The sequence below is a fragment of the Gobius niger genome (genome assembly GCF_951799975.1).
Source record: "Gobius niger genome assembly, chromosome: 16".
NCBI lineage: Eukaryota > Metazoa > Chordata > Actinopteri > Gobiiformes > Gobiidae > Gobius > Gobius niger.
Window position 1 is genome coordinate 17,586,565 of NC_136867.1, and position 16,084 is coordinate 17,602,648.

The 16,084-nt window shown below is 42.4% G+C and overlaps 1 protein-coding gene across 3 annotated transcripts in view; it reads left to right on the plus strand.

Moving 5' to 3' along the window:
- numb (NUMB endocytic adaptor protein) overlaps positions 1-15,037 on the plus strand; it is a 59,645-nt gene extending 44,608 nt beyond the window's left edge. The window contains exons 4-11 of one of the 3 annotated variants that reach the window (XM_079573316.1): positions 7,355-7,387; positions 8,426-8,500; positions 8,998-9,138; positions 9,385-9,589; positions 9,753-10,058; positions 11,090-11,233; positions 11,766-11,903; positions 13,036-15,036. In XM_079573316.1, coding sequence (XP_079429442.1) covers positions 7,355-7,387; positions 8,426-8,500; positions 8,998-9,138; positions 9,385-9,589; positions 9,753-10,058; positions 11,090-11,233; positions 11,766-11,903; positions 13,036-13,817 — 1,824 coding nt within the window. In that variant the 3' untranslated portion in view covers positions 13,818-15,036. Of the gene's footprint in view, positions 1-7,354; positions 7,388-8,425; positions 8,501-8,997; positions 9,139-9,384; positions 9,590-9,752; positions 10,059-11,089; positions 11,234-11,765; positions 11,904-13,035 lie in introns of all 3 variants that reach the window. The other 2 variants (XM_079573318.1, XM_079573317.1) reach the window with 2 other exon arrangements.
- The last annotated feature ends 1,047 nt before the right edge of the window (positions 15,038-16,084 follow it).

The window sequence follows — 16,084 nt, forward strand, 5'->3', positions numbered from 1 at the left end:
ATTTACCCATTAACTAATGAATTCCCTTGTTCTATTAACATCTACAATTCTGGCTAAATTGGACTATGATGATCTGTGGTAGTTACAGGTGCAAGGCTTTTTGAGGACTAAACTACTACACTACACTACACTACACTACACTACACTACACTACACTACACTACACTACACTACACTACACTACACTACACTACACTACACTACACTACACTATACTTGGAGTCAATCTTTTTTCTTTGCCCCTTTTTTACAACTACACTGCTACAAAAAAAGTAGTATGCGGTTGCCAGGCGACTCGACTCCGCTTCCACAGTGTAAGCTAATTACGCTAATGCTGCTAACGTTGCTCAAGAGAGCGGCCATTTCCAAGTACTGATGACTTAATTGTTGAGGAAGGAGGCCCACACCTGCAGGGGCTGGAGTCATGTTACTTTTACACTGTGCAGAGAATAGGGCTGTGTCAAAGTCCACATGCCACGCGCTCGAGTCTGAAACCTCTTAAACTACTGTACAGACTAGACATTCTTAAACTTTTTACACCAAGTACTTCCTCAAAATGCTTGTAGTACTTCTGTGCTTGTAGTACAGAAAATGCTACATGAACACCGAATTCCTCTTTGAGTCATAAAGACACAAATGACTCTGATCATTTGTGTGATCTGATGTTTCGGAAGATTTAAGCAAAAAAATCTGAAAAATGAGGTACCGTGTTTTCCTGACTATAAGTTTCACTTTGTTTCATTGTTTAGCTGGGGGGGCGACTTATACTCAGGTGCGACTAATATCTATAATAGAAAACGCTATCTCAATGGCCGCCGCCTGGGCGCCGCCATGTTTATTTCCCATACCGACTTTGAAGCTAAGCAGGGACGGGCCTGGTTAGGACTGGGATGGGAGACCGTTCCTCCGAAGCTAAGCAGGGACGGGCCTGGTTAGGACTGGGATGGGAGACCGTTTGGGAACATCAGGAAGCCTGGCGACAGTAGTGAGTTTGTGCGTGGTGCCGGCCCCCACGTTGCGGTCCCGCCGCCCGCGGCCATTGACCACGGGTCCGCGGTGCTGCTGTCCGAGGACAACCCGCCGTCACAACAACGCGAGTGCACGAGATCTGACTGCCGTGCGTGTGCGCGCATCCAAACAGGGCGATGTGTGTGTGTGCGCGTGTGCGCGCGTTTGTGTGTGCGTCGGCGCGTGTATGTGTGCGCGCGAGCATCAAAACAGGGCGGTGTGTGCGTGCGTGTGCGCGTGCGTGTGTGCGCGCGCGCGTATGTGTGCGCGCGCGCATCGAAACGGCCGATCTGTGTCATTTGCTTTCACGTATTGTGAGCCCAGAGGTACATTTTATTCTAAAGCAGCTTTGAACGCATTGCCAATTCTATTGTAAGGTTAGGATTACTGTCTAACAACGATCATTAGGCTATTTCATTTCAAAACCAACTTATTTTTTTTTACATTGTACACCGTGATGCACCAAACCACGGGTCCTGCACCGTGAACCAAACCGTTAGAGCTGAACCCCTAATATTTATCCATACTTATTCCACTGTCTCTTGACCTCTATTCCCTTTTAGCGAACACATTGTCATTGTAGTTTCTAAGAAAGGAGTACGGGTGCATCAAACACTCAAATTGCAGTTTGTTTGAAATTATTTTTAGCATTCATTATTTTCAACATTTGTAGTGGCCATAGTTTTTGGAATGGGTTGGGAACCACTGGTCTACAGCTGAACTGTGTGACCGGTTGGACATTTCTTTGTAATAACTCATAATCTCAGACTATCAAATGTGGAGACTAGCGAGGCCCGGCCAAAGGCCGGGTCTCAGCTAGTATAGATATATCATTTGGCGTTTGTTATATTCACACTAACAGCCGCTAGAGGGCGCTCAAGGCTTGTGTACCAGTATCTGCTACTCCTGTATGGTTGTATAATCACTTACTTTCTTACTGTAAATTTTAAAACGGTTATCGAGCAGCAGAAAGAAACTTGTGAGGGACTGGTGAAAAGCGAAGGTTACTCTTACAACAATGAAGAAAACAAAAAAAGCTAATCGTCGGCGAAAGGCTAGATGCCGCTCTATAGGAACGAGTTCGCAAATGGGTGCTTTAACAACGTGCTGCCGTGAGAGGTTTGTCAACGGTGCAGTTACGCCAACATGAAACACATCTCTTTTATAGGTCAACATGAAGCTTTCGCCAATTACAGATTTACCAGTACTCACAGCAGAGTACTGATACTTTATTATAATATAATTGCAAGTAGAAGCAAAAAGTACTGTGCGATAAGACCACTGTCTCCATAAAGAACTACCCTATTGTTTTGCCTGGACTTATCCATGTCTAAACCAGGATGTGCACATGTGCATGCCAGGCCCTCACCAGGAACCAGGACCAAACCTGGCACAAACTGTGGCTAAACCAGGATTAAAAGAGGACTAAACCAGGTCTTAACATTCCGATACACATTTGAAAGGCGCCATGAGAATCTGCATGACGTTCATTGTAGACACACCATATTTTTCCAGCATCCATTGGCATGCATTGCACTCTGACCTGTGACTCAGAGGCACAGGAGAGGTGCCAACTCCCTCTGCCCTCTGGCTCTGTCATTGTGAGGTCACTGTGACGTCACTTCCTGCATGTGCTGGCTGTCGGCCCAGCGTTGGAGGTGTGTGGAGTTTCAACAATGAAGGAATGTGCTTGTCAGGAGCCTGAGGTCATAGTTTAAACAGACAAGAGTAAGCTGAACGTCTCATAGGATTTGACCATGATGTTACTGTGCAGGAATTTTATTTTCCTCGATAATATTAGTATGTTTCACAGCCATGGCAGAGCAGGCAGGTTTGTCTTTTTAACCAGAAAGTACTGAGAAGAAAGACGTGTTTTAGAACATCTTGGTAAGAGTGTAAACTACAGTGTTGGCAGGTTTTGTACTTGCTAAATCCTCATGGAGTCAGATGTTTTGTTTTCATACATTATTACATTTACTTTATGTATTGAGTAGTACCTTTATCTTACTCAGTTAAAGTTGAAATATCAGTTTTGTGACAGTGAAACATGAGCAAAAATCGTTCACCTGTGTTTATTGTAAGGACAAGTCTCCGGCATATTGTGCTCTTTTATCTGATGAGCACTGTGAACTCAGCAGATCTGTGTCTGTCTGAAACAGTGACTGAACTGATAAAAAGGCAGCCAGGACATTACCTCCTTCTAATGTTGCACAGAGTAGAATAATACCTTTCTAAAAAAATCTGAGGAAAGAAAAGAATCAGAGCAGATCTGGATGTTCATGTTTTAAATTCTCAGACGCTGAGCTTGTGGATCTGAAGTGGTTTACATGGTTTCAGACTGAACCAATGGCATAGGTTTAGAGTTCCTGTTTAGGGTTGGTTTGTTCCCGTTTCTTTTTTTTCTTACCTAATCCTAATTTATTCACTGATGTTGATGATGTGGATTACTCACAGGCTACTTGCTTACAATTAAATCCATGTCACATCATACCAGAGGTGTCATGTTTATCAGGGGTGCACATTTAAAAACAGGAAATTGCAAATGATGGCCGCATTTAACGCATAAATCTAATGTGAAAGCAATACTGGCCTTTAGATATTTTTCCAAACCCATGCAGCCTTACTGTCTATCCAGTCGATCTGAATTTAAATATACCAAAGCACAATAATATAATAATCCTAACACACCACAATTCAGCCTACACTCTGTAAATATTTTAAATTCTCAGACAGTGAGCTCGTTCACTCCCACATGATGCTTGTACCAAATGTTTAGCCGCGCTGTTTCTCCTCTGCGCGTGTGACAGATGCTGCGCTGAAGCGTGAATTGTAGCGGCACATCCGCGGGCTCCGGATGTTGTTACGGGGGGCAGACGCGCTCAGACGCCAGCTGCTGGTTAATAGCTCCTTCTGCTATGTTTAGAGCAGAGACTCCCAAAAGTGTGGGTTTAAAAGGGTTTCCGACAGTACGTTGGGTTGTAATTGTTGCTGATGATTTGTCCTTGCAATGTGCATGGTACAAGAGTTTTCAATCGTAGTGGAGATCAAATATTAACTAGACACTGATTAAGTTGAGGAAACATCTTGCTGTTTTGACTGGTTAACACTAACTCAGGCGTGCTTAATGTGTGGATCGCAAGCGCCCTGTAAATTTTTGCTTTTGACCATAGACCTATTACTGACACAATTAAAGAGCAACCCGCCAAATGACCACACACAGCCTGTCAGAATACAAGTAATGTTTATTGTTTTGGCTCTTGACGTTAATGCCATAGTTTCTACTTTTCATTTTGGTTGTTGTTCAAAACATACCACGCTTTTTTGTCCCGCTGAACACGACTCACAGTTTGTGAATTGTTGATCTTATCGTACCTGTCTATTCTTTCTCTACAAAGCCTCCTTTCTTCAGTCTCATAGTTTAGAGTTGAATCCTCCTACACTAAAGTCCTGAATGCTACTCTTGTTTTGTGTTTTTAAGCAGGTATTTGCAATGTTGCCAAGAAATGCCCACATGCTCCTCCTCTATGCTGCCATTTCAATTTGCTCGCCGTAGTTTTCTAGTAGATGAACCACCAAGCTATAGGCTTTTATCAGTGTTTGCATAGACCCTTTTAGTGTGAGTACATAACCTGCTCTTGGTGGTACAAGCTTCAGCGCATCCTTGCTTTGGTAGGAAACTATTTCATTAGCTAAAGCTCAAAGTATTGGTCATCCATTTACAAACCACAAATCCCAGCCTTAAAAGAAATGAGTCTTTAAAAAACTCACCAAACTGCCTGCACTACTTATTTGAAACCTCTCTCTCAAACCGGGCCTTTCCGGTTCTCACAATTCAACAGACCCTTACAAAAGTCCTTGGACCCATTTCTTCTGGCTGTTTTAGCAAAGTAAATCATGCGTTGGACAAGTTTGCCATTTACCAAAATCAAGCTTTCTTTTCATTCAGAGTACAGGTGGTATTATTTCCTCAGTAAGTTTGTATAAGGAGTGTGTATTTCCATATCTAAATACGGATACAAACGCAGAAAAGAAAGATGTCCTTCAAAATGTTCTCCCCGGACCTCTTTCCCCCTCGGTGCGAGCGCGGCCTCTGACTCAGGGGTCAAACTCATGTCTGGACAAATGGGTTTCTGTCTGCCGAACAACAAAAGGCCGGCCACGTCTTTGTCTGAGAGGAAACTCAAGTGAATGGGATTTGGGATTGACCACACCTTGAAGTTATGTGGCCAAGTCTCCTCTCAACATGCGGGTTTATAAAAAGGCAGCAAGGGGAGTCTTGGGCCGCTCTTGGATAAGTAGCTCTACTAACTTTCATCTAGAATCTCTTTAGTAACAACCCATCAAACTACCCAGCTCTCAATTTACATGCACTAATTATTCCATTGTAATTTTATTTGCCTGGCTGGCACATAAACACATTCAAGATTCATTCATTCTATTATTGCTCTTGTACGAAAAACAAAGTCTTGCTAACAATATATTGACTATGCACAATTTCAACCAATAACAACATAATGCTTTCCACTGATGGTGTCGAACCTGCCAACAGAGCTCCCCTCCTGCATTCCTTCCACACAGCGTCTTCAGATATATGGCCTTTATATGTTTTGTTAAGAGCTGGCAATGAAATGAACGTCACTCAGTTCTTCTGGTGGTGGATCTCTGGTCACTTTAATTAAGTTTCAAAAAGCGAAGAATAATGATGCCAAATATAGTGCTTTGTAATAAAAGAGGAGGCCGTGGTGACTCCCCCAGCCCCCATTGTCTTAAACAAGATGAACAAAATCAACTAAATGGAGGCAACGAGTGACATTGTTGCTCCAATCATGAAATATTTGATGAAAGAACGCTTCTGCGACGATAAACTCAATAGATATCTGGGGCGTAAATATGTCATACATGTCAAACTCCGGTCCGGGGGCCAAATCCAGGCCCACGAGATGATTTTTGTTAGCCCCCAGAATGATTACTAAAGTTAAGCAATACTAAGTAACTTGTTTACCTTAATTAATCCTTTTCGTAGTCCCTCTAGGGGTAATACACATGTTAATGGTATGATTGGAGGGTCCCCCTGGTGTCTCTGGCCAGAAAACCACAATTGCAACTTGACTGCCACCGGACCGGAGCAACCAATACACACTAATAGAATCACGAAAAAGAAGCTAGCATGCTAATGATCAAAGCTAACTGTGGGCTAGCGCCACTTAAACAGTATTTAAAGCCAAGTTTGAGTGAAAAAAATGATCTCCATTGTGTAATTGGATGTACAATATCCCTCTCTTCCTTTGTCTTTTCTGTCAGTGTAGTATTTACTCTCACGGACAATTAATGAGTAAAAAATTGCAACTTGCTACGACACCTGCAGTTGCGCTTATGGCCTCTAGGGGCAAGAGTTACTTAGTACTGCTTTAAAACTGGCCCACCGATGAATTGAAATACATTTCCCATCAGGTGATGAAATACCCAGTCTGATACCGGTCACTGTGTCATTAGTTAGTAATACACGGATCATTCATTATCATCAGTTTGTGGCAAATTAAGTACAACAAATTGTCGCCTTATGACGCCATGGAAGCATAAAAAATAGGGATAGGTTATGTGCAGTCTGTTTAAAGCATATTATGTAAAATAATATATATAAAAAAATAATTTAAATCAGACTTTCCGTTACGGCCTTTGACCAATACTGTGTTTACATTTTGGCCCCCGCTCCAAAAGAGCTTGACACCCCTGTCGTAGTTTAAATTCAAAGTTTTTGTAGAACAAGAACAATGTATTAAATTACATACAATCACATTTAAAAAACAGTCAGATCAATTAAACAATTGTTAAAAGTTACATTTGCAGCAAAGAGTGCAGATAAAGCACTTTCATTTGTCATACACAGCTAAACAGAATTGTAGCAACACTGAGATCACACTAGCACCATGCATTGGCAAACCAAATCCGGTCTAAGTCATCATGTCTCTGAACTATCTAAGCTTGAAATTTTAATTTGAGCATGCTACATTTGAAGGGGCTCTGCTTTGACATTTTAAGTATGTGTGAGTATAATGCACATCCTTTACCACCACACAGGAGCGTTATGAATTGGAAAAGGTGTATAAAGCAAACAAAATAAACAGGATTATATTGGTGCATGTAATTGTCCTGGGTGTCACAGGGCCATTCTTTCACTCTTCAGCCTATAATAACCTGGCTCATCCCACACAGAGAACCCGCTCCTCCTCCTCCTCCTCCTCTGGGCTCCTGACCATGTGTAGATTTGTAGGCAACACACATTTTGACAATTTTGTTCCTCCCTCGTCTCCCCTCCCTTCCCCCTTTTTACCACATCCACCTCCAGGACAGGAAATTCTTCAAGGGATTCTTTGCAAAAGTAAGTTGTCTGTGTGTTTTTGAGTGTCTCTTATATTTATTTATCATGAGCGTATCGTTTTATTTCCTCCTTTCACCACGTAACACCTCACCCTTTGATCACATCTCGTGGCTGAAGACACCGACACTGAACATGTCTGATGCATGTGTGTGTTATCAAATTAAAACGGGGCAGGGCACTTTCTCCTGTGTGTTTTTATATTAACAAGTGTCTTCTCTCTTCAGCGCTTTCTCTACAAACAGAACAATGAGAAATTATTGTCTATTATGTATCTTTTTTAACTCGGTACTGTAGCTTTATTGTCGTAACCGAATGGGGAACACCACTGCATCAGAGCACCATGTTTTATGCCAGACTTTCTTGGCATTTGTGAAATATTTCTGTGTAAATTATATTCAGGATATGTCCACACTACAGTATTGGCACGTATTCTTATCCCTCCCCCCATTTTGTTTAGCCTTTTCTTCTTGGCATACATCCTCGGGCTATCAAAATGATTTAAACAAAAAATGTTGGACTGAACAGAAATGGAATTTAATCTAAAACACAAAATGCTGTTCATATTATCTATTTCTAAAGAAAAAAAAGAAAGACAGAACACCCAAATGACTCTGTGTGACATAAGAAGAAGAAAGTCCTGATTTCATTGTGTGGATTTTGCATGTAGGTTTGTTCCGGGTGTTGCAGTTTCCCCTACCAATAACAACATTTATCATAGGTTTCCCTCTGGGGCCAGAACTCCCCTGAAAATGAGATTCTGCAATCTCAGTGGGACTTTCCTGCTTAAATAAATGAATAAATAAAATGGGCTAATACAGATTTCCATCATTAGTGTGGACGTAGTCTGGATGACACAGACCAGTATCTCATGTCTCTTCTCTTACTTGTACCTGGTGCTTTCCTTCACAGGTGTGCTCTGTGTTTTTGATTGAATTAAAAATACCAAGCCAATGAAAACACTCAGGCTGAGGGGCTGGAAGGAGTGAGATGTTAATACTGTACTCACTGCTGTTTGTTCCTCTGTGCTTTTGTGTTCAGGCGGGGAAGAAGCCGGTCCGAGCAGTGCTCTGGGTGTCTGCAGATGGTCTTCGAGTGGTAGATGATAAAACAAAGGTAAATATAATGACTATGACTTATTCACAATTGTAAGAATGACACCGTTTTTAGTTCTTTTTGTACTTTTAGGGGAGTATTTACTTTTGTGTTCAATCTGAATACGAAACATGACATCATATAAAACGCAATAGCAGTAAAACTTGTACTCTCATAGTAATACGCTGTGCCCATGTGCACCATTTTAGTTAATATAATGTGCGTTAATAATAAAGTGGATTGAGTTCGATTTGATGCTACTCCAGCACACTTTGTGAAATAGTGCTAGAAGACTGCAGTGGTTGTTCTTGTGCTTTACTGACCTCCAAACAGCTCTGTGGCAGTGTGTACTCAGTGCACCTGCAGAGAAAGATCTGATACATGAGCAAATAGTGTCAGGAGTTTAATCTTAGAAGGACCCCTGCTGGATGACCCATGTTATTGCATTTGCTTTATAACTGCAGAATAGTGCTGCAGGCTTTGATCACACTTGTTTCACACTGTCATCTTTTATTCAGGATTTGATTTTGGACCAGACGATAGAGAAGGTATCGTTCTGCGCTCCAGACCGAAACTTCGAGAAGGCCTTTTCCTACATCTGCAGAGACGGCACCACGCGACGCTGGATCTGCCACTGCTTCATGGCTATTAAAGACTCAGTAAGACCATCCGCTCCATTGTTAGCCCTTGTCCACAAAACTACCATAGGCCAAAAAGTTGCTGGGACAGGGTCTAGCCATCCATACGCCCCTAGAAATTATTAAATCTTCAAAGAGTGTGTAATTATTAAGCCAATTCAAAGCTTGTTATCTTGTTTAGTGCATAAAATATTAAGGCATGTCGTAAAGCAGGAGATCGATTCGGTTCTTGAGATATTACTAACATAACTATCTCGTCTTTCCCAGGGCGAGCGTCTGAGCCATGCGGTGGGCTGTGCCTTCGCGGCTTGTCTGGAGCGGAAACAGAAGAGGGAAAAGGAGTGCGGCGTCACGGCAACCTTCGACGCCAACAGGACCACCTTCACCAGGGAGGGGTCCTTCAGGGTCACCACGGCAACAGAGGCGGCCGAGCGGGAGGAGGTGATGAGACAACTCCAGGACGCCAAGAAAGGTCTGTGCAGTTTGAACAGCTCATTACTGGTGGTCCGGCATTGGCTTTGCTCAAGAAATGTCAAGGCACTTATTTTATGTGGAACGAACAAAACCTTTAAAAATATTGACTGCTGTTGAATGCTCTTATTGTCTGTCATAATGTTGCTCTTCTCTTTCCACAGAGACTGATCCCAAAGTCAGTGTGAACTCGGTGGTGGTCAGCAGTGGGACAAACCCCTCCGCCCCCCTCTCTACAGGCTCGTCCTCGCCCTCCTCCTCCCCGCCCCTCTCTGGTCCCAGCCTGGGAATCCAGGTGATCCCGCGCAGACACGCCACGGCTGAGGCTCTGGCGCGACAAGGATCCTTCCGAGGATTCCCCTCCCTGAGCCAAAAGACGTCCCCGTTCAAACGCCAGCTGTCTCTGCGCATGAACGAGCTGCCGTCCAATCAGCAGCGAAAGTCTTCTGACTTCTCCATCAAAAACACAGGTGAGGGCGAGCGCTGGCCCGTCTGTGATAATAGTGTTTATGGAGCGATCAGATATACCACTAGGCCTGTCAAGATAACAAATTTGAAGTTTGATATATTGAGGCAAGAAAGTATCGCGATAAACGATATTATTGACTCTAACGATGCTAGATACTGTCAACTCTCAGGCATAAAAATGACGGTAAACCTTTATTCTAAAAGTGTCCATCTCCTAAAATACCACACAAGCTGCAATAAACGTATTATGAAGCTCATTTGCTTCAGTTAAACATCAAAGTTTTACAAAGAAAGAATGAGCGGAAATGCTAATAAATGTACAGACGATAAATATCAAGGCCAAAAATGTATCATTTTTTATTGAACGATAAGTCGATATAGTATTTATCGTGACAGCCCTATATACCTCAAGGTTAAGCTGAAGTCAGTCTGTCATGACAGCTTCCAGTCAGTCTTGAATTCACACAAGAGAAACTGATGCCGCACTGGATCTTTTGACATTGCAGAAGATTGAAACAATGCCACAGTGAATGTGTGCTCTAATCAAAACTAAAGGCGGTTCATCAAAGAAAAGATTTTGTGACAACTTTTTTTTTGGTCAAGCAATTTATCACCACCATTCTAGCAGTATCCATCATGTTTTATCGAATCTATGCTTACATTTTCATTTATCTGTTGGCCCGGGTCACGTTCAGTAAAGCAAAAGAATCGTCTTAATGATGTTGTAAAAGTGTGCCGTAAAATTGCTGGCGCTGCTTTAAATGACCTTAGCGAGGTGTACAGGGTCAGGAGGCTAAAGCCATTACTGCTGACCTTTTGTGGCAGGAGTTTCTACTGCTTCCACCTGGAGGCCGTTATAATGTTCCACGGTGCAATACCAGTAGGTTCAAAAAGTCCATGATTCCAAGGGCGATTGGTCTTTTAATTTAATGAACATTTTGCACCAGCACAGGCGACCAAAAAAAAAATATAGCTCCTTTTACCAACATTCTTCCATGTATACCTGTAAGAATGTCTCTCATTACTTCCACAGTTCCTGAAGTGGAGGGTGAAAGCGACAGCATCAGTTCTCTGTGCACTCAGATCACCTCCGCCTTCAGTGGACCTCCTGAGGACCCGTTCACTTCCGCCCCGATGCCCAAACCCACGTCCTCCCCACAGTCTCCCGTCGCCCCAGGTAAATATCAAGTTACTAATTCAAACTAACACTACCCAAAGCACTATGCAAACATTTTAGAGAGAGCGCCTTGTCATATTTTTACCATTGCGAGATTTACGTTTTTCTTTGCTCATTGTCTTTCTTCAAAACATATTTAAGCACAGAACAGTTCCTTATTTGGCTGTATTGTGAATAATGGCAGCGATGTGCTAGACAAGTTTATAAAAGTGGAACAAACCAAAGACAGAAAAACCCCTAAATGGCTGTTTAGTGCTGCTTGCCAGCCAACTTTTTTAGGCAGCAAATTTGAATCCATGCCTCAGAGTTTGGCTGAGTTTCCAGAGTCTTAATAACCCAATTAAAGCCTGTTCTTAATTTTGTGTAACTGCACTGTTTATGCGCACTGAACTATCTGACTGTTGTTAAATTAATGATCTGTAATTTGTCATCTGAGGCTGAATCTTGGCTAAAAAACACAGTAAATCTCTGCATGTCTAACAACACTAAATGCATCCCAACATGAGCGCGCTTGTGTTTCTGTGTGCTGTAGTGAATGGCACTGCCCCTGGCTTCTCTGTGGCTGCTATTCCCTCTAACCCCCCCGTAATACCCCCCGCCCTGCCCGCGCGGGACACTAACCCCTGGGCCAAGACCCCTGCGGCAGGCTCCACGCTCCCAGTACACACAGGTAAGTGACTCCCATGAAGTTTTGCAGAGTTTGCTCTTTTCATATTGATCCATGTTTTTTTTTTTTTTACTTGACAAACAAATATGCTAATGATGCTTTTGAGCTCACCTTTCATTTCTAACTCGCAAAACCATGCATTCATTTTTAATTTTTAATTTTATGAACCCTCTATACAAAACTGTTTTTTTTTTCCTGCATTTATCTGCTAGACAGTCATACCAACCATTCCACACTTGACCATATGTTGTCAATAGATACAACCTAAAACTGACTTAATCATTAAAATTACAGAGTAGCAACATTGCATTTTCAAACTTCAGTATTAGAACTGAAAAAGCAATTTAAACTACTCGTCTAATCTAATTACAATTAACATAGTAAAAACAAACAGCTGTTTGAAATCTACAGTGTGAAGAAAAAGTAAGTACACCACGCTCTCCTGTGAATGTTTACATGTTATTGCCAATAAAAACATGATAAAATGTAAATGTCTGGGTGGCATAGTTGAAGTAGACACTGTTAATTCATTCCTGTGATTTAGATGAAGATCAGACCACATTCAGTAACACATTTAAGCAGAAATGTGTGAAATTCCAAACGTGTACTCACTTTTTCTTGCCACTGTATAATCTGACTCATAAACTCTGTCATTTTTTGATTTGTTGTTGCATCTTGTCTGATTCCTATGGTGTTCCTTACGAGTGAGCTCCACACGCTTCTTTTATTGTCTTTTTTGTTCTGTGTCTGAATCTTAGTCACAACTGAGAAATTACAAAAGCTGTAGTTATTGTTCACATTTGTAAACAACATCAAATCCCATCTCCGTCTTTTTGTGTTTAAAACCTGATTACTCTCCAGCCATATTACAGTCTTCCCTTTAATATAATGTTAGTCCTCCAGGAGGTGTCCACTGTAAATGCAAAGCTAATCACACTTCTCAGAAGGTTTTTCTCTCTAAATGTGTGCAACTTTATTCAGTCTGTTATCACTACAAGAAATAACATACAGTATTTAAAGTTACAAGCATTTGAGGTTCATTTGCTTATGGATATTATCTTCATCATGCCTACCTGACCTCATTTAGGTTGTTTTGGTTCTTTTGCCTCTAACTCTTATTCTTTTGTTCTGACAGGTGCCGGAGACTGGGCCGCTCCTGCTGCCGCCCCTGCCCCGGTGATCATGGTGCCCCCTTCGTCGTCTCCTGTCATAGCGTCCCACAAACGCACACCGTCAGAGGCTGACAGATGGCTGGAGGAAGTCACCAAATCTGTCCGCGTCCCACAGCCTAACCCCATCATACCCGTTGTCCCGCAATCGAATCCCCTGATGCCCTCCGCTCCTCCCCCTCCCGCTCAGCCCTTCATCGCCCCTGTGCCGATGCCTGTAGCGCCCACTCCTCAAGTGGCCTTTATGCCAACTCTTCCGCCCCCTGTCCCAATGATACCACCTCGGCAACCGGTCTTCAATGCCCCAGCGCCTGCCTCTTACCCAATGTCCAACGGGCTGTCCTTCCCCCAGCCAAGTGTCCCCGTAGTGGGCATCACCCCTTCTCAAATGGTGGCTAACGTTTTCGGATCGGCCACGCAAACCCAGTCGTTCCCGGTGCCTACTATTCCACATCAGGACATCCCGATAAGTACCCCAAACGTTAGCCCGTTCATCAAGCCTCCGCAGCCTGTAAACCCGCCTCAACCCTCCAACGGTAGCGTAACATTCAACGGAGCAGACAATTGGGCAAATCAAGCTCAAATTCCCCACTCTTCGCCAGTGACGCAACCGGCTCCGGCGCCGCAGGAAGACGCCTTTGAGGCTCAGTGGGCGGCGCTAGAGAGCAGGTCGCGTCAACGCACGTCCCCTTCCCCCACGAATCCCTTCTCCACCGAGCTGCACAAAACTTTCGAGATCCAGCTTTGAGGACGGCGAGCGTGGACTGGACCGACCCAGAGCTGGAGTGAATCGGAAATGAAAGTGGTTTGCCTGTTTTGTATGGGGAGGTGAATGTGTGTTTGTCCCTCCAAACCAGCGGACAAGCTAAAAGCTAAAGCAGTGCTCAAGAGCGCACAAGCTGAACATACAGAGAGAAAACTCTGCATACAGGAGGGAAGGTCACACATCAGGCCGCTGCGGAAGACATGGCGCCCCCTGCTGTCCATTCTCATCGTCTGTTATGTTTTGTTTGTGCTGTGGAGCTCAGTCGCCATTACCCTGTGGATTGTAATCAGCCCCCTGCCACTGCCTTCGCTCAGAATCAGCTCGCAGGACCCAGTGGGCGGGACAAGACCTCCCTCAAAATGACTGCAGCACCGAGACGAGGAGTTCTCAATAAAAACTTCCTAATCAGAAGAAAAGTGAGACAATGCCAAAATGTTTATTTTTATGCATTAAGTATATTTTAAATAGCTTTGGAATCTAACAGAAGAGTTGTAAGTAATCTTGCCAAAGGCGCAGGCTAGCTACAATGAGACAAGTTTATGTGTGTGTGTATACAAAAAAGACAGTATATATTATACATAAAAATATATATCTATAAAGAATCTATAGTGTACACAGAGCTCACAGCAGTGCTAATTTTTAATGTGATGTAAAGAGATTTTTTGTGAAGGGACAGCTGCTTTACTTTTGTTTTGTTAATTTTTTTTATATTTTGCGTTATTGCGTCTGTTCTGCTACATCCTGTGATTGGATGTGGAGGAGCTTCTCACTGTAAATAGGGTTTTGTTGCAGCAACAATCGATGTGGACCTAGCGATGGTGGCGGTGCCCGACTGGTGGCCTCATTTACCTGTGCGGAGATTTTACTACAAATCACTACTTAATCTTTTTACTCATCATGCTCTCTACTTAATTTTCTGATTCACCAGTTTTTAAGTTAAAGTAGTTGAATGTTTTATTTTGCACAAGCACTAAAGTAGATGGCTTAAACTCACTTACATAAATTAGAGTTAGCTCTGGTGCATTGGCTGTTGCACCAAAAACATACAGGGAGATCCAACAAACTCATCTTCTCACTTTCTGATTCATGCTTTTATTTTTTTAATCAAGCCTGTGAATATGAACTATTCTCTGATCTATTTTTCCATTTTGTAATTATTTCATTACTTTATTCCACTTCTTTGGAGATCTATTGAACAAAAGATTGAATAAATTGATGGTGGTAGAATAAAAGTGTGTCATCCATAATGCTATTGAAATGTTTTATTGGATTTGTGGATTTTCATGTCATGGAAGCTAAATTTGTCTTCTTCCATCTTGACCAAGCAATGCCGCACCCGGGAAGACATCTCTGGAGCTGGGGCAAGGATCTTGGTCTCAGGGTTCACAAGAAAAATAGCCAATTATCATTATACTACTATTTTGTAGGGCTGGAGGAAAAAAAAGGAATGGATTTAAAGTTGCCATAAATTGTCTAAAGAGCTACCATGTAATACAACAGTGGTTCTCAAACTGTTCACACCTAGTACCACATCATATATTACACCTTCCAAGTACCAGTAGGCGTAGATCAAGAATAAACCAGGACTAAACCAGGTCTACAAGGCATAGAAAAGACCTATATTGGACTAAATGATGTCTGAAGAAAATAAAAACCTTACTTCAACGTCTTAATCCCCACCTGAACCGAGCACATTGGCTTTACCCAAAACCAAAAAGCTTAAAAAAAAAAAGGTTCAAAATGGCAACGAAACGAGGATGAAAACACAGCAAGAAAGTGACAAAAACAAGGCGGAAACACGACCAAAAGAAAATGAAAAAAAACACAAAAACATGACAAAAAAGTGACACAAAAACGCAAAGCATCAAAAATAGCAATGAAAAAGTAACAAAAAAACCAAAAACGTGACGACAATCACTTTTGTAGGCCTTAGCTTTCAAATGAGGCATTACACTGTTAGATTAGGGTAACACCAAACTGAAGAAAATGCACTCAGTTCTGTTGTGGGAGGTTAATGCATTACTAAAGTATAAATGAAATCTATGAAAATAAAAATGATGATCTATTAAAATGAAAAAAGTCTTTGATTGCAGAAGACCCTGAGGAGGCCTCCACCTGAGGAAGTCCAAACACCACCAGTGGTACAGCAGGTATTGGTTTGAGAACCACTGTGGTACATTATAAGTCACAGCATAAGCGCGCAAAATACTGTAAATATGAATAAGATCACAATACGCTCTGACCTCCGA